The sequence below is a fragment of the Leopardus geoffroyi genome, chromosome B2 (assembly GCF_018350155.1).
Source record: "Leopardus geoffroyi isolate Oge1 chromosome B2, O.geoffroyi_Oge1_pat1.0, whole genome shotgun sequence".
NCBI classification, from domain to species: domain Eukaryota; kingdom Metazoa; phylum Chordata; class Mammalia; order Carnivora; family Felidae; genus Leopardus; species Leopardus geoffroyi.
The window spans coordinates 41814643-41833003 of record NC_059332.1 but is presented as its reverse complement, the minus strand read 5'-3'; the positions used below and the strand labels follow the sequence as shown (position 1 = coordinate 41833003).

The 18361-nt window shown below is 48.9% G+C and overlaps 1 protein-coding gene across 3 annotated transcripts; it reads left to right on the top strand.

The window, feature by feature from the left end:
- The first annotated feature begins 1666 nt into the window (after nt 1-1666).
- Nucleotides 1667-18336, top strand: MRPS18A (mitochondrial ribosomal protein S18A). 3 transcript variants are annotated; one of them, XM_045498378.1, is made up of 6 exons: nt 1670-1807; nt 9410-9441; nt 11826-11933; nt 14607-14730; nt 14970-15039; nt 17972-18336. In XM_045498378.1, the coding sequence occupies exons 1-6, from the start codon at nt 1696-1698 to the stop codon at nt 18114-18116; spliced, it is 591 nt and encodes a 196-aa protein (XP_045354334.1). In that variant the 5' UTR covers nt 1670-1695; the 3' UTR covers nt 18117-18336. The 3 variants fall into 3 exon arrangements, with proteins under 3 accessions (XP_045354335.1, XP_045354334.1, XP_045354336.1); XM_045498380.1 differs by having other exon boundaries at nt 14909-15039; nt 17972-18034; XM_045498379.1 differs by lacking the exons at nt 14607-14730; nt 14970-15039; nt 17972-18336 and adding exons at nt 13263-13324; nt 13786-14084 and having other exon boundaries at nt 1667-1807.
- Nucleotides 18337-18361: the final 25 nt, after the last annotated feature.

Here is an 18361-nt window from a genome sequence, read left to right as displayed (position 1 = left end):
TCCCCCACTTGTATTCTGTCTCTCTCTCTCTCTCTCTCTCTCTCTCTCTCAAAAATAAATAACGATTTAAAGAAAAAAAGAAAAGAAAAGAAATGGGAAATGGTACAAGCAGGAAGGGCTCAAGGTCAACATACAGAAGAAATGTGGAAGTTATAGGGAGAGGCCAAGGCTTTCCTGATCCTGGCTAGGACATTTCGACATACACCCCACCAAAACCTTCTCCTCCACTCCTAATCCATGTGTCTGTCTCACTCACTCTTACGGACCTTTCTCTCCAGGATCTGCCTTTGCCGAACGCAATGTTTTATGGTAACCCAATGCCACATTTCTACCGTTCTCCTTGTCCATGGTGGTATCACTCAAGCTCCCCATGGACCAGCTGTTCTGCATCTCCCTAGTCCACCAGGGGTGACAGTCCCAACTGGAAGATGGATTCCTTCCCTCCCCTTTGTCAGGAAGCATGCTCTGCCATTTAATGAGCTTGGTTCTCCCATTTATGAGTCAGAGTAGGAAAACTATAAAATCCCCCTTTCAGGTTAATTATGGAGAGTGGAAGAGGAATATCCTAGCCATCAAGTGGAAGAATTGAGCTGTGTGTGTTTCTTATGTAGCTCTAGGGGAGCATATTATCTATCCTGCAAATCCAAAAGAGAGAAAACCGGGCCGTTGTGGTTTAAGTACTGCAAGCTTGCTCATTATGCAAGTACATCAAACTTATGTAAAGTACCTAGCACGTGGGCCATCTCAGTAACTGCCTTATAATTAGCTTCTGTTTATTGAGCACTTAGGTCTTATCTAATCTTCGCAACCCTCTAAAGTAGATTCTACTCATTCATTATTCAACAACTATACATTGCATTTATTATGTGTCAGCACTGCGCTAATTGCTGGAGATAGAAGTCAAAACAACAACAACAACAACAACAACAACAACAACAACAACAAAACAATATCCCTGCCTTCGTGGAGCTTACAGTTTGGTGGAAAAACAATATTATACAAATAGATGTAAAACCGCGACTGTGCCAAGTACTAAAATGGAGTTATCTAGCGCTGAGAGCCAGTAACCCCTGTCAAGGAAGACTGTAATGTGGAAGTGAATTTTGAGCAGGAGAAATAAGCAGGAGTTTTACCAGGTGGCCAAAGAGCAGGCAGAAGAAATAGCCATACGAAGGCTCTGAGGCCAAAGGGAAGTGTTAAATACAGGAGAATGAAAGGCAAGTGTGTATTGGGGTTGGAGGAGAGATTGATGGAGAAGGGAGGAATTAATTCTATGCCAGATCTACCTGATACCTGATGTTCCAGAACCGGAGTCCTAACCATTTCAACCTCTATTGTACAGGCCTATCCCCACCCACAAGAAGCAAAAAAATCCGCATATGAATTTTAAAAGCTTTAAGGAAATAGGTGTAGTGTATGTGATTTTACAAAGAAAACCTGTCAGGGAACGAAAGAGACCTTGAGACTTCGAGGACTGGCATATGAGAACTAGAACACCTGCCCTGGACCCTCGGAATGACTCAGACTTCACACAGAGTTCCAGGCTTAGCCCCAAGCCGGAGAGGCGAGGAAGCTAGAAATTCAAGGCTACCAGGGCGAGACTCCCACAGCCGCACACTTCCTGCTCACCATTGCGGCTGCGCGCGCGCCGTTCCGGAAGCGGAAGTGCACTAGCGGTCACCGTTAATTTTCAAGATGGCGGCTCTCAATGTGCTGGTGTATCCTTGTGGACGGCTGCTCCGAGGGCTCCTGGCTGGTCCAGTCGCGACCTGCTGGGCTCGGCCTCCAGCTCGCGGGTTCAGGGAAGGTGAGTCCTGGGTCCCGGCTACCTTCCAACGTTGAGGGAAAGAGCGGGGGAGGTTGCTTCCCTCAGCCTCCATACGCCCCTCCCTCCCTTTCCTTAGCGCGGTTCTGAAACGCGGGAGATGCAGGCGCTCTGGGGTTGCTTGGAAGCACTTTCCAGGCCCTGAGGCTATTATCTTGACCTCCCACTGCTCGCAAGTGTTCTCACTAGTAGGGGAGCACTACTTAGCAGAAAGGCCTGCTTAGTTAGCAGGGCAGGAAGAAACCTGTCCCGGGGTTCAGAAAAGTTTTCGGTAAACGTCTGCATGTAGTTTTGATTTCCGTATTCTCCCAGCTGCTGCCTCCCTCGTTTAAAAAAAAAAAAAAAATCCCTGAACCATGAGCGAAGGACATGTGGCTACCCTCCCCAGTTTCTCATCCGAAAATGCTGTGTTCTGATGGCGGCTTTTTCCGCCCTGGCCACTAGTCTCCCAGAGAAGTGGAAGCTAAGGTGGAAAAGCCACCGAACAGCTGAAGCAGACACATGCTAGATGGTGGTTCTCCTTTTCTATAATCGTTAAGTCTGGAAAGGCAGCCTGCTTCCAGCATTGAACTGAGAGCTTACAGAAGGCCAAGTACTGGACTTCAAATTGTCAAGGGATTCTGTCTGGAAAAAGAAAAGATACAGCCCCTTTCCTGAGAAGTTAGGTTCTAATGAGATGATATGTATATGCTCCAACAAATGCAAGTTTTTACATGACTAAATATAGGGAGATTTGGTTACTAGAAACAGAAACCCAATTGGAAGTTTTACTGAGGGGAATGTGTCTTGAACAGGCTTTGTAAAAAAAAGGATGGACTGGCAGAGAGTGAAAAGGTCTTTTGGGACATAGCCTTCCTTTGTGCATTGCTGGAAGCAGGAAAGGATGAGTGGTGTGCAAAAGAAGTGATACTGGTTTTTGTTTTTGTTTTTTAAGATTCTGGCATAGTATTGGCCAACGTATCCTTCAAAGCTGAAAGGTATCCAGAGGGAAAGGGTAATCCTTATTGTCAGAGGGAACAGAAAAGTCCAAAAAGAAGAACCAAATGAAGCGTCCATTGGATTTGTCTCAGAAAGGGTCTCTTTTTAGCTTTCAGACAGCAGTGGCAGACCGGGCTCCTGGTAGGCCTGGCCCCAGCTAGCTGGGCTTGGCCTCCAGCTGGCAGATTCAGGGGAGGTGAGGGGGGTCCCAGTTTGGGGAAATCAAAGAGAGATCTCATGAAGAAACAGAAATAGGTATGTTAGAAGAACTTAGCTGTGAAGGGAAAATGGAACATTTACTAGAAAGAACAACATAATTCAGATACTGCCTGGTTAACATTAGATAAACTAATCCATTAATAAAGAAAGGTACCAAAGAGATCATGCTGATGACAGAAGGACTTGGTAAGATGTTTCATCTCTACCCATGCTGCACAATAAGCATATACCCATAAGATTTTTGAGGGTGTCTACCAAGCATCAGGCTCTAACACCTGCTGTTTACATATCCATTGTGAAATTGAAAGTTGAAAACAGTTTTTTGCCATGTTTCCAGAGAATGTACGAGAGGAATCAGGGTTTCCTGATTCCTGATCAGGGTTTGTTTGTTTGTTTGTTTGTTTGTTTACAAAAGAGTATTTGAGATTCAAATTTTTTCAGCTGGAGATTTTGTGAAATGATGGACTGTATAATCAGATTGGTCTTTGAACTCTTTCTCTCCGTAAATATCTGGGTTGGTAACTCTTTGGTGTTACTTGCCGTCAGACCTAAAAGCTAAATCATTGAATCATGTGACCTTACATAAAGACATTACCATATTTTTTATTCTGCTTGAGAACCACCTGTCTTCAAAGCCTTTAAATGAAACCACTTTGTCTTGATACACTATTTAAAGTTGTGGGGAGGAAGCTGGGTGTTTTGCTGAAAATACTCATCCTACTTTTTAGAGTATCAGACAGTACTCCCTAATTATAGGCAGAGTTCATGAACACCCAACACTTGCCTGTAGAGACTCTCAGGCTAAAGCAGTGGTTCATAACCAGGGGCAGTTTTGTCCCCCAGGGAACATTTGGCAATGTCTAGAAACACTTTTGGTTGTCACAACTGGTAGTCCTGGCATTTGGTGGGTAGAGGCCAGGGATGCTGCGAAACATCCAGTGCACAGGATGGCATCCCCAGCAAAGGACAGCCTGGGCTGAAATGTTAGTTGTGCTGCTGGTTTAAGGTTGATAAGAGGGACACAAAAAAAGCAAAAAAGATCCTGGAAAAAGCAAAAGTGAAGGAAGATAAAAATGGAAATTGTGGTTTAGTATGCACCCTGCTGCAAGCACTGTGCTAAGTTTTCCACATACATTTATTCAGTCTTCTCAATTTTTTTTTTAATGTTTATTCTTGAGAGAGACAGAGACAGAGTGCAAGAAGGAAGAAGCAGAGAGAGACGGAGACACAGAATCCAAAGCAAGCTCCAGGCTCTGACCGTCAGCACAGAGCCTGACACAGGGCTCAAAATCACAAGCCATGAGATCATGACCTGAGCCGAAGTCGGACACTTAACCGACTGAGCCACCCAGGCACCCCCTTCTCAACAGTTCTTACAGGTGGATATTACTGACATTTTTACAATGAGAAAATCTGGCCCAGAGGAGTTCAGTAGCTGCCCAAGATCACACAGCTAGTAAGTGATGGCCTCGAAGTAGAGCCAGCACTCTTCCCTCTTCACCATTAATATCACTGGGCTACTCGACAGAAGGGCTTCCCTGTGGTTCTCCCCCAGTGAAAACTCTCATCACTTAACTCGCTGAGGACCATTAGTACTTTTTATGGGAAAGATTGTGTTAGATCTCATTCCTGCCTTATCACTCTTGGGAAGGAAATGTATTGAAATTTTTTTTTATTTATTTTAAGTTTATTTATTTTTGAGAGAAAGAGCGAGTGGGGGAGAGGCAGAGAGAGAGAGGGTGAGAGAGAATCCCAAGCAGGCTCCGCACTGTCAGCATGGAGCCCAATGCAGGGCTCGAACCCCACAAACCGTGATACCATGACCTGAGCTGAAACCAAGAGTTGGGCACTCAACTGACTGAGCCACCCAGGTGCCCTGTGGGAAGGAAATGTATTTAAAACAAGAAAAATAAACAGACGTGACTATCTGAATGAATAATGATCATCTATCAGAAACCAGTGCAGAGTATGTTGAAATGAGTAAAGGCTGAGGGAATTTTCTTCATCTTTTCCAGTTAGCTAAGGGGTTTTCTGGAGGACTTAGCAATTCAGACAAGGATGTGCATGTCAAGTGGACATCTCAAAAGCTATAGCTAAAAGCTTTAAGAGACGAGTGTGTGAGTTGGGGGCTTTCCAGACTTGAAGGGACATAGTCCAGAGTAGCCTGCTAGTGGAAAAAGCATAGTAAAGTGTAATACACAGGGACATTCCCATCGGAGGTCCAAGGGAAAAGAACAGGCTAGGTGATTAGGGAATCAGAAAACTTTGGTAACAGGGGCGCCTGGGTGGCTCAGTCGGTTAAGCGTCCGACTTCGGCTCAAGTCACGATCTCGTGGTCTGTGGGTTCGAGCCCCGCGTCGGGCTCTGGGCTGATGGCTCAGAGCCTGGAGCCTGCTTCCGATTCTGTGTCTCCCTCTCTCTCTGCCCCTGCCCCATCCATGCTCTGTTTCTCTCTGTCTCAAAAATAAATAAAACGTTTAAAAAAAATCTATAAATAAAAAATAAAAACAAAAAAAAAAAGAAAACTTTGGTAACAGAACTAAAGATGAACAAAGGGGAGTGGGGAAGGAGTTTGAGAAAAGTAGTCAATAGCCAGAAGTGCTGCCACACATCCCAAACCCCCACTCGACTCCCTGGCCCTGCCCTAAGACTTGTAAGTGCCGCCTGTTAGCCGTCAGTGACTCTGTTCTGTAATACTGTGCTTGGGACTTGGTTTCCATGGATCCTGTCCAAGAAGGACTTGGTCTCTGGGCACTTGCTGTGGCAGCACCCTCCACATCATTCATGGGTCCTTCTTCCAACTTTACTAAACAGTTGAGTCTTTATACTGCCGCAGTTCAGTGTCTGTGTGTATGTGGCCATCAAGGTCTTTGCGTTCACTGCAATCTCACCACAGCGCTGTTTGCTCTCGACTGTTATAATTCAGTTATCTTGGATTCCATCCTAGGCGAGTATTTATTGAAGTACTCAAAGGACCTCTTTACAAGGCATGGACTTTTATTGTAGTGAAGTTCCCATACTTGGTTTCATTCCTTTTTCTCCTCTAGGCCAAAGACTGTCTTCCTGTTCTGTTCTAATTCTCCACAGTAGGTAGAGCAGGGCTGTACCCTCCACTGGTGCTCAGCAACTTGCGTTGTCTCACTCACATGGGACGGATGATTTGATGTGTATGAGAAGTGCCTATCTTAGAAGATTCGACCCCAAATTCCAGTTTAGAAAACTGCTTCGTGTCTTTCCTTAGTTTACTTGATAATAGCCACACCTCAGAGCACAAGGGTGATTCCATCTTTTTCTAAACAAGTTTTCCGTTAGTACCTAAACCTCTTAGTCCAGCTTTTCATGGCCATCCCCATCTTGAACGGAGAGGAGGTCAGGGACAAAATGGATCTCCGGGTTTGTTTGGTTTTGACTTGTTTTTGTATGCACACTGAAAATCAATACTAATTTGATTCCTATCTCCTGTTTTCGGAGGCTTAAAATCTGCTAGGGGCCTCTTCAGGCTCCAGCCAGGCCTCCTGCCCCTGCACTGAGACACAGCCCTGATCACTCTCAATCCTGCAAGAGTTCTCGGGTCATTCCTTCTGGTTTGACAAGTTGTCTGCATAAGATAAGCATCTGCCTATTGTTTTACCCACTGGATTATAGTAAGATGATTCACTGGCTCAGGGTTGCTGTGTGGGGAGCTGGCCACAGGCTTTTGATCTCTCTTCCAGGGGCCAATGAGATGACTTCAGGGTTTGGTTCTTTGCCGGGAGTGATGTGTGTTCTGTCAGATTTGTTTACCTCATGGTTAGGACCCAAGTGCCTCCACAGAGAGGGGAACCACATGTTTATCCGCTTCATGTTTCAAGACATCATTCTCCTGCTGGCTTGAGTGTACCAGAATGTGTCTCTCCTTTTGTTTCCTACCGGGATTATTAAAAACTTGCCCCTCACCTGTTGCTGCTTAGATTTAGTTGCTCTCTGCCCCTCTCTCAAGTTGGTTTTTGCAAAGTTTCCGGGGTGCCTGGAAGCCCTGCTGAGCTGGGGCTGAGTCCTTTTTCTGCTCCCCCCGCGTTTGTACATTGACACGTTCCAGTGACCGTCTCCCTGCAGCTGTGCTGGCCTCCTGACTGAGCATCAGTCTGAGTCTCACCCACATCCCGCTTAGGCTGGTCTCTGTTCTGAACAAGTAGATCCGTGTGTGGGGTGACGCATTTTCTTTTACAGGGAGAAAACTAGTTTGTCTTTGAATGGATTAGTAACTACAGTGTTCTGGAGGAAGCCTCAGGGCCTTTCTGGCCATCATTACTCCTTTGTGTATCTGGAGTGGGAACATTGAGGGGCTCTCAGGTTGGTCGTTTTGGAGTAATGAGTCTTTCTGAATGGTCTTGCCCAAAAAGCAAATGGGGGACAATTCCAGACAGTCTGTGTCCAATTAGGTGTTGGTCACAGAACTCAGTGATCACAGATGCTGCCCTGGGCCTCCAGTTGAGTTAGAATTGCCTCATTTTTTTCTTAGACATTCTCTTTCTCTCTTTTTCTCGTTTATTATTTATTGCAAAAGCAGTACGTGTTTATTTTAGAAACTTTAGAAAATACGGACAGGCATAAAGAGAATAAATTCACGTACTGCCACCACTGAATGAAAACGGCATTACCATTTGGGTACACAGCTTCAGGGGTCTGAGCCTCCTGAAGTCTACGTCTGATTGTATGCTCATCAGCGTGTTTCCAGGAAAAGATCCATAATTTTCACTAGATTTTTTTTTTAATGTTTATTTATTTTTGAGAGAGACAGAGCAGGAGTGGGGGGAGGGGGAGAGAGAGAGGGAGACACAGAACCTGAAGCAGGCTCCAGGATCTGAGCTGTCAGCACAGAGCCTGGTGTCGGGCTCAAACCCGCCAACCGCAAGATCATGACCTGAGCCGAAGTCGGACACTTAACCGACTGAGCCACCCAAGCGACCCTTCACTAGATTCTTAACATGAAGAACAACCTTAGGCTCTCTCTAATCTGCACTACTCCTTGCCTTGGCTGAAGCTGAGTAAAACTCATTATGGTAGCCAAGCTGCGGTTAAAATCCAGTTTTAGTATTTAGGGAGACAATTTGCAGTCTAGCTAAGTGGACCGAAGTTTTCAGTGACAGTAATTAGCAGCCAGAAGGGAACCATGACAAGTACTTCGTGGTCTTGATGCTAGCTAGCATTTATTGAGCATGTGCTGTGTACCAGTTCCTATGCTAATGGCAATGGTTTCTCTCTTTCTAAAGAAACTGGGAGAACAAGGAAGAATCTCCAAGAACTTTTTTTTTTTTAATGTTTGTTTATTTTTGAGAGAGAGACAGTGTGAGCAGGGAAGGGGCAGGGAGAGGGAGACACAGAATCCAAAGCAGGCTCCAGGCTCCGACCTGTCAGCACAGAGCCCGATGCGGGGCTTGAACTGCTGAACCACGAGATCATGACCTAAGCCGAAGAAGTCGGAGGCTTAACCGACTGAGCCACCCAGGCGCCCCTCCAAGGACTTTGTTTATGTTTGCCGAACCTGCACCATGGGCTTGGTTCTTCTTTGAATATTGTTGAAGTTGTCATTCTGCATCCTGGTTGAGTACACCAGGAGTAAATACATACAGCCTGATGGATGTGTGTGTGACTTACTGTCTTGCCCTCGAGTTTTCTTCTGACTGCCTCAGACCTTAACAGGTGGAGAGCTCTGTCTGGAATTGCAGTGCTCTCCTGAAAACTCAGCCTGGACCAGCGTCTGCAGGGCCCTCTCCCCCACCATCCTCTCCAGTGTACATACAGCAAAGGTGCAACCCTGCAGGAGAGGAGTGGAGAGGGACAGAGGAGTTAAGTCACACCGCTGCCTCATACAGCTGTAACCCAGCTTCCCAGGCTGAGTTCTGGGAGTGCCATCCGCTTATCTGCTGTGGGGCCGCTGGCACAGCATTAGTTCAGTCCTGTGTCTGAAACGTCAGGGTCAGAAGCCATGTTTGTCTGATTCTTGTCATGAAAGGACACATGCAGTAGGTACTTTTGAAGACCTTTGAGATGCTTCTGTCCCCACCCCCACCTCACCTCTAAGGTCACATCGCTAGGCATGGTAGGGTAGGATCTTGCCAATTCCCCTGGTTTAGAACCAAGATGAATTTTGGCTCAGAACAACAAAAACAATGTGGAGACCCTTAATCCCAGAGAGATGATATTACTTGGGGATCTAGGCTTGCCCCCACCTAGCCTCAAGGGCATAGAGCCTTGGCACTTGGAGGTGAACCCTGTGGGTGGGGATAGTGGGAGAGTGCAGACTGAAAGCTCCGTTTTTCTGCATGTGTAGAATTTGAGCTATTATTTGAAACTCCCTGTTCCTTATTAAATGGCTGACCTAATTTTTCCCCTTTATCTCTGTAGTGGTGGAGATCCAAGAAGGGAAGACAACTATAGTAAGTATCATTGAGCTGGCCACTACAGCCTCTTTAATGCTTGTAGCTGTCTGGGAGGGACAGATGGACGGAGGCCCAAACTGGACTCCTGGCTTCAGGAGCAGCTCCCTCTGTTATCATAAATCCCACAGTCTACCATTTTTCAAGCTGTGCACTGTAGTGGTTGAATCAGAAACGGTCACTGTGCCTGGACTGAGGCCTCTGTTACTTGATTACAGTGGCATTTTGTATGACAAGGTCTCAGAGGTCTTTGTTGATACGTTCTTTGGTGGGTGATTAATCAGTTTTCTAAAGGGGAAACTAAGGCAGTGGTGAGACTGGAAAGCCCAAATAAGCTGGCCCATGGTGGGGAGCCTGGATCTCAGTCCCTTTCTTTCCTGCCTAGAATGACCAAGCTACTTCTTAAGTGACACAGTTAAAAGGTGACACTGTCTGGGCCCTGGGCTCTCTAGCTAGTGCGCTGGCTTGTCTGTTGGTTAAGTAGTTAGAATGATTCTTCATCCACCTACTCCCCCCTTTCCCTCAGTGGGCCCATCTCACCTCCCTTCCTCGGGCAGTCATGGGGCCTAGATTATCCTATAATCCCTAAAAGACAACATTGTTTTCACATGGCCTGCCATGCTTCCAAGAAACCCTCAACTACTCCACAGAGCTCCCAGAAGCCTCTAACTTCCATGTCAACCAGGGATTTAACCCTTCTGGCAGCCAGCCACGCTTGATCCTCCTCAAGGCAGTCTTATCCCCAGGACAAGCCCTCTTTGGGTTCCCTCTTTGGGTCTTCCCCAGAATACTTCCTCCAGCTTTTCACTGGTTAACCTCAAAACAGTTCTTTTTAGGGGGCTCCCATCCCTCTGGGCACCTCTTTTGGTTCCCTTATTCAAAGCCAAAACAAGCATTTACCCTAGAAACTCCATGCTGGTGGAGAAAAATATATCTGACCTTTGAATATGGAGTGTTTTTCCATATGGAGCGTGAATTTGCTATTTGCAAAATAAACGTGGAGACATTGTGGCACTGTGAGACCCCTGGCTAACTTTGGGTACTGCTCACTTTCTGGGTCTCACTGTCTTCATCTATAAAATAATATTATGATGCTTCCCTCACTAGGTCATAGGGGTGAAATGGGGTGGTACATGTGAACCATTATTAGCACACAGCCAGGCATACAGTGGGGAGTCAATAAATGTTAGCTCTCTCCCCCGTCAGGTCCGCCTTAACTTCCTCCCAAGACCTACCATGCGTCTCCACGTTTTCCCCAATGCACTTCTCCATTTCTGGCATGGCTGTGGTAGCCTTGGTAGAAAGTTAGGTAGCAGTGCCCGTACAGCCTTGCATTGCATCCAACCCCCTTTCCCTTTTGCCAGTTCTCCCCCAGGAGACAGTATTGCTTTCCTCCCAGAGCCCAGCCTCGCTCTCATAATCTATGGCCTCAATCAGCAAGGCTTTCTAAACTCCCCCTCTTGTAATCAGAGCTGCCTCCCAGATCATTGGCTTATTAATTACAAGGCTGTGTCACAGGATACAGCAGCAATGGCGGAGGTCATTGCACACGTGGCCTCAGCAGGATTTGAAAGGTGGCATCCAAAATGATGAAAGCAAGGAGGAAGGCGGGGGAGTGTATCTTCCCACGTGTGTTTTAAAAAGAGAGAGAAAAAGCAGGAGGGTACACGATACCTGCTTGTAGAGGCATAGATCAGGCTTTCTCAGCCTCAGTGCTGTTGGCATTTGGGGCTGGCTAAATCTGTTGTGGGGGCTGTTCTGTGCCTTGTAGCACAGTTAGCAGCTTCCCAGCTAGATGCCAGTAGCCCATCCCCCAGCTGTGGCAATCTAAAATGTCTCAGACATTGTCCCACATCCCCTGGGGGGCAAAATCCTGCCTGGTGGAGAACCACTGGCATAGACTTACCTCTGTAAGATGAAGCTGGAAATGGCACTTTCCTCTGAGAAGGATATGTGGGATGGGAGGGAGACTTCCTTTTAACTGTGTATCCCTGCACAGTTTGAAACTTCTTAGCATATGCATTTATTACTTTTTCCCAAAGCACGAAACATGATGTTCTGGTGTTTTCTTTTGCTTTGTTTTGTTTTGTTTGAGGAAGGGAAGATGGTGTTCAGCTGATAAAGCAAACCCCTCCCTCTTGCCATCAACATTAAGTCTAATTGCCACTACTCTTACATGCCACCGTGTGTCTCTGGCCACCCCTAAGGCCCAGTATACAAAAGCTGCAGAACCACCAGCACAGTTTGGGTGGAGAGACCTATCAGCCACTCCCACAGGTCCCCAGAGATGAACTTTCCCCAGCATCTCACCATTTTGGGGGTTGCCAAGGATCTGAAGCCCCACGTGGCCTTCTCCTCACTGGCTCTCTTTCTCTGCCTCCTAGATTGAAGGCCGGATGACAGGGACTCCCAAGGAAAGTCCAAACCCCCCTAACCCCACTGGCCAGTGCCCCATCTGCCGGTGGAACCTGAAACACAAGTATGGCTATGAGGTGAGTCTACTCAGACACTCGGTTATGCATGTCATGGAGGTCATGGTCCCTGGTTCACTTAAGCAGCATCCCCACTCCCCAACCCCAACCCCACCCACCAGCCACTGCATCTCATGGAGCCACCAAAGACAGGAGCATTTTGTTCAATGGCTCTCAACCCTGGCTGTGCCAGGGAGCTTAAAAAAAAAAAAAAAAAAACAGCCCCGCCCCAGACACTGATTCTATTGGTCTGGGGTGGAGCCTGGCCATCATGATTTTTTAAAGCTCCCAGGGTGATCCTAATGTGTAGCCAGGGTTGAGAGTCACTAACTTAGATCATGGTCTGGTTGCATACAGTTCAGACCACCAGGGCCCTGTAACCCAGTCTTGCAGGGCGTGTTCCCAAGGGGATGAAATCAGGATCTAGATTTGACTTTTTGCCTTTTCTTAGGAGGGTATATTTGGAGAGTCCTCACTATGCTCTGGGGACACATTACTGTCTCTTTCCATACGAAGCTATAAAGGCTCCTGTTCGCTCCAGCTCTTCTAGAGCTGTTGTCTCCACGGAAAAGTGATAATGGTGAATAACAACAAGACGTAACCCGCACTGAGTGCAGGCTCCATGTCAGGCACTGTTGTAAGCATTTACATGTCTTAATTCACTTAGCTTTCACAATATCCCTGTGAAATAGGTATTTTTTTCACCCTTGTTTTCTAGATGAGGAAATTCGAGGCATGAAAAAGTTGATGAATTTGCCTCAGTTCACCCAGCTAGTATCAGAGCCAGGATATAAACTCTAGGGATACAAAACCCAGGCAGAGCCTACTATCCTGACTGCTGTTCGCCATCCTCTCTAGAAACAGGGAGGTCTTGGGGGAAGGGACGCAGCCCTAGAAAAATCCATACTTGTCCTTCAGAGTTCTATTGGTGACATTAAGCACCCTATTTTTAGCTTTCAGGTGATTCAGGCTCTGGGCCAATTTGACCTGCAAGTTGTCCCTGTGCCCCTCTGTGGAATGGGATGACTAAGGGCAGAGATCCCGGTCAGGTGGTAAGAGCAGGAGAGGCCACATGCCCATGGGATCTGAACAGAATGACCCGACTAATCTCCTGGGCCGGGAGCCTTGGCTCCGGGCCACCCAGCAGGGAGGGGGGCTCCTTTCACTCTGCCCCGGGCCCTTCTGCTCATAACTGCCTGAAGTAATCGGAAGCCTGCAGGTCACGGAGCAGTGTTGACAGCTTCTTGTGACATGAAGTTAGTGGGGTTGTGTCCATACTTAGAATCCCAGCTGAAAATGGGGAAGTGAAGCCCACACCTGCTAACCACCATGGGGCACTCTTTCTACCAGCCGTTTCCAGGAAATGGATTTGGCTGTGTTTATCCAGCAGAAGAAATCCAATCCCCTCCGAGGTAAAGGCTAAAGTTGTTTTCCTTTTACCCCTTTCCACTCAGGACAATGTTAGCCTGAGCTGCACAAAGCTGTCGGCTTGCTTGGCAGCCTGCAGTGGGGGGGCTGGGGCTGTGGGCCCAGTTTATTAGTCCTGGATAATCTAATCCAAGTTCTTTTCACCAGATTCTAAAGATTACAGGGGTGGGAATTGGGGGCTCGGGTCCCTGAGGAGCTGTCCAGTGATTAAAACAAATCTGCGGTTATACAGCGAGGCGCCTGCCAGGGCAGCAAGTCCGTTTGTGGAACATGACTGCTGAGACTGGCATGCCAGGCCCCTCAGGTGGGCGGGGCTGCCATCTCCATCAGGAAGTAATAGCCTTTTATTTAACCCCCTCAGCCACCCTATGAAAGTTGGAAGGGGAACTCAACTCTGGTCTTGATTTTGGCTCTGTTTGTCCTTGTTTCCTTCACTTGTCCAAAGCGGTCTCACAGTCCAAAGGAAGCCTGAGGATCCATTCACATCTGCTCATAGGGGGCTTAAGAAGATGTGGCATTCAACTTCACAACCCTGGTCCCCTCCCACTCAGCTCATATGCTGCCTCGCACTTCCAAGGGAAGAGCATAGGTTGGAGGGGCGGTCTGTGTGTATTCTGGTCCCATGGCATGTAGGCTTTGGGGTAGAAATGGTACCCATTTTCCCACTTTCCCTCTTATGTGGAAATCTGTGACATGCCCCCTATCTCACCCAAGGAGAATAATAGACGTTTCATTACCAGAAAAGATGCTGCTGGTGCTCGAAAGATTAATGCACTTTTTTTTTTTTTTTTTTTTTTTTAAGAGCAAGCAGGGGAGGGCAGAGGGAGAGAGAAAATCTTAAGCAGGCACCACGCTCAGCACAGAACCCAACATGGGGCTCAGTCTCACAAACCGTAAGATCATGACCTGAGCTGAATCCAGAGTCCAATGCTCAACACATTGAGCCACCCAGGTGCCCCAAGATTAACCCTTCTTGAAGAGTTTGTTTTCTAATCTATGAAAGATTCTTATGGAGGAGCTGAGAGCCTTTAGAGTTGGTTATAGGTTGGAAAATCTTATCAAGTTGGGATTTAACTTTTGTTAGGGTAAAGGTGGAACAGTGTGCAAAGCTCTATATAGAAGGTGTGGCATCAGGTTGGTTCCTGAGAGAGATATCAACCCCCTGGAGTGCTGGGGTGGGACGGCCTCCCCTGTAGGCCACAAGGCCGTGGTTCCCTATATCAAACACCTACCAGCTGAGTGTCTGCAGTTTTCCCTTTCCACCAGGATGTTCTGCTGCTTAGTCAGTTCATCCGGCCTTGCGGGGGCATGCTGCCTCGAAGGATCACAGGCTTGTGCCAGGAAGAGCACCGCAAGATTGAGGAGTGTGTGAAGATGGCACACCGGGCAGGTAGAATGCCCTCTCGGGGCTAAGAGGGGCAGAGGGCTATAGGTGCCATCCCCCCGATCCCACCCCTCGCTGGCCACCCCATGTTCCCGCCCCTCCTGGAAGAGAAATGGACATCCAGAGTCTTCATTATACCCGCCACCTGGTGCCAACTTCCTGCCCCCCTGGGCTTTCCCTCTAGCACCCGAGAGCTGCAAAGGGAGCTACAAGACCATCCCACATGTGCTCTTGCTTCCACTCAGGTCTGTTCCCAAATCACAGGCCTCGGCTTCCTGAAGGATTTGTTCCGAAGAGCAAACCCCAGCTCAATCGGTAAGCAAACCTGGGTGTCAGCACCAGGAGCATTTGGCAGCCCCTCGGCTCTCACTGTATTCCACTGGGGAAGCCATTTACTGGAGCTCGTCCCACAGCTCTGAAAGCTAGAGGGCTGCTTGGCTGTCCATTCCATCCCTCCCAGCATGAGCACCCACCGCCGCTGCGGTTGACGCCGTGCACACTTCTGTGAGCCTCCCCTGCTGGCCTCAGCCTCTCTCCTCCTCCCTCCCCAGCTGGGCACTTAGCATAGGGGCAAAGAGGGTAAGAAGGACTGCTGGTTGGGCATTAGAATGTGCTAATCCCCTGTTTATGACATCATACTGAGTTGCTATGGGAATGTCAGAGCACTTCTACAAACTTCGGTATCCCAGCACTAGGGTTACTAAAGGGCAAAATGAGGCCTTAGAAATGGGAGGGCTCTTTGGGGTAGGGCCACTGTGCCCATCCTACACTACAGAGCTTTAGCATCCACATAGACCAGATTGCAAATGGCGCTCCCTAGAGTCCTGCAGTTAACCTGCAAGGCTGTTCATGGCAGCCTGGGAGGTCCTGAGCTTATGTAGAGGAGAGGAAGGCCCCTAGATCCTGGAATCAATCAGTCTGCCTTTCAGCCTAAGCAGGGTGGCCCCCTCTGGTATAGAAACACATTCCTGTCTCACACTCCCAGACAGCTCCTTTACCATACTCATGTCTTACTAGATCTGTAATACCCCCTTGTTGAGAGTAGATCTGGGTTTATAAAGTTGATTTTCGTCTTCCTTCTTGTCCCCCCCCCCCCCCATCAGCAGCCCCTGCCCTCTGCAGTCTGTCCAGCTGCTACTATAACTGCTGTCTATAGGGGACCAAAGATGGTTGAAGCAGAGCAAGACACTGCACCCACAGCGAACCTCTAAGGCTGATCCCCAACAAAATGGCAGACACAGAGGGTGGGAGGCCAGGCAGCGGACCGGGGGTGCAGGGCCAGAGCTGGGTCTTCACTGACACCTCACCAGCACCCTGGCCCCATGCCCATCTCCACCTGTACCTCCCACGTTGCCAGCTGTGTCATTTGCCCGCAGCCCTGGGGGAGCAGATCATATTAACCTCTTCCTGCCTTTCCTGGACCATTTGGGGGTTGAGCCTACCCTCCCTTCTGACTTGTAAAGAGACAGCAGCCGGCCTGAGGACACAATCCATCCTGCCCTCAGGCCTTTGAAGCAAGGCCAGGCTCCCTCCCATATATCCGGTGTCCTTTAACGTGACACGGGATTGATGATGTGTGGGGGCTCTTGAGTTGCAAAAGGCCACTCTGAGGGGGGTGGGGAGGGGAAGTCCTGACTACGAGGGAGTTTGATTCCCTTGCAAGGGACTTTATGATTCCATCCAGAGGTCCTTGAGCTGTCATATACTGGCCCAGGCTCTGCTGGGCCCTGGGGAGCTACACTTCCCTCTTCCCTGGCCCCTTCAGGAGAGATAGAAAGGAGCCTCAGTTCTTCCTAGAGCTGGAGTCTTCCCCAGAGAGCTAACTGGAGGCCACCTAGGCACTCCCCCCTGCCAGCTGGCTGTTCCATGTGGCACAGGCATCAGGCCCAGGGCTAGCCAAAGCCCGGCTTCCCGCTGGTCTCTCCAGGGCAGGGGGAAAACGGCCTTAGGGTAGCAGCTCTGAAGAACCTGGTCAGCCTCAAGATTTTCTGGGGTCCTTGATCCCAATGAGCATTCCTTTTGGGGAGCCTGTTCCCATACTACATCTCTTCACCCCTTCTGAAAACTGGGAGATGGCAGCTCGGGGACCTGCCAGGTGTTCCCCTCCCTTTACCTTTACTCTTCTGCTGTCCCAGCACCACCAGCCATAGACAGGCCATCCCTGGGCCCCACCTACTACACAAAAGTCTCCCTGATGGGGGCACTGACATTGACAGTATACTGGAGAGCCCTTCCCTCCCTGCCCATACTTGGAGTGTAGGCCAGCACTTCCCACAGCTTTTTACTTCCTCTCAGAGCTGATCCCTTTGCACGAGGCTAAGAGCAGGAAACCAAGGTCCGGGGGAGTTCAGCTGAAATGTATAAATCAGCAATCTTTTTTTTTTTTTTTTTTTTTTTTTTTCCAGTTTTATCCAAAAATTTTCAACCAAGGTGATTAATTTTTTTTAATGAAAAAGTTTCTCATATGAGGGTCTCTAGAGGTGGCTGGGTTGAGCCCCAGCCTCGAGTGGAGGCAGGGGAGGAGCCTGGCTTTGCCATAGCTGAGCTTTCAGGACGAAGGGTGGGCCTCTCTGGACAAGATCCAGGTTTCATTCTGGATGGAGTAAACCCCAGTCCCAGCCGGCATGAGCCACTTTTCCGGGAACTGTCAGGGCCCTGGCCATCCCCAAAGGAGGCCAAAGGACTGTGGGCGGCAGCCATCTTTCCCCACCCCCCTCCTGCTTACAGGAACCTTCCTGGGCTAGGTCTGTGCCACAGGCCCTCACCCTTGGCTCCCATCATGGGTTGGGTGAGGGGCAAGGGTCCTACACCAGTATGGCTGCCCAGGGGAGCTCCCAGAAGGCTGGGTTGGCAGAGGGAGCCAAGTGGGGAAGAGGGAAGGATTCCTCCAGGCCTTACATCAGCCTCTCCTCTCCCCATGACTGAGGCCAGAGAGGAATGATCTGCTCTCTGGGCAACCTCTTCCCCCGCCTCCTCCCCCAGCAAGTATACACACAAACACTGACAACTCATAAAGATCAAGGGAGCGCGTGGCCCTGGGCTGCCTGACCCTGGCCACACACACTTGAGGCAGCAAGAGCCCAGCCCATCTGCTTACGGCACACTCAGTCATTGCTCCCAGGAAAAGCCCCTGCTCCTCAAGAAGAGAAACTGGTGAAAGGCTCTGGCCTGAGGAGACAGTACCCACTCTCCCAGCTCTAGCGTGGGCCACTGCCCTCACAGCCACCTCCCTACCCTCCCTCCACAGGTACCTGACCCGCTGGTCTCCCCACTCCGTCAAGCCCATCTATAATAAAGGCCACCGCTGGAACAAAGTGCGCATGGCTGTGGGGTCACCCCTCCTGAAAGACAACATCTCCTACTCAAGAAAGCCTTTGGTGCTGTATCACTGATGGGGCAGAGCTTCCTGAGAACGTGACCAGAGCTCCTGTACTCTGGCCCAGCTCCTCCAATGGGCACGGCAGGCACAGGAGGCAATGGACCAACTTCAGTGCCCTCACCCTGCCTGGTGACAGCACTGGGAGGGTGGCGGGGTCCCTGAGCAGCAGTTGTGGTCCTATAACTGGCAGTTCTCCCAAAAAAGAATATCATAAACCAGGCTCATGGACTCCACCACTGGTTATGTGTGCTCACTGCC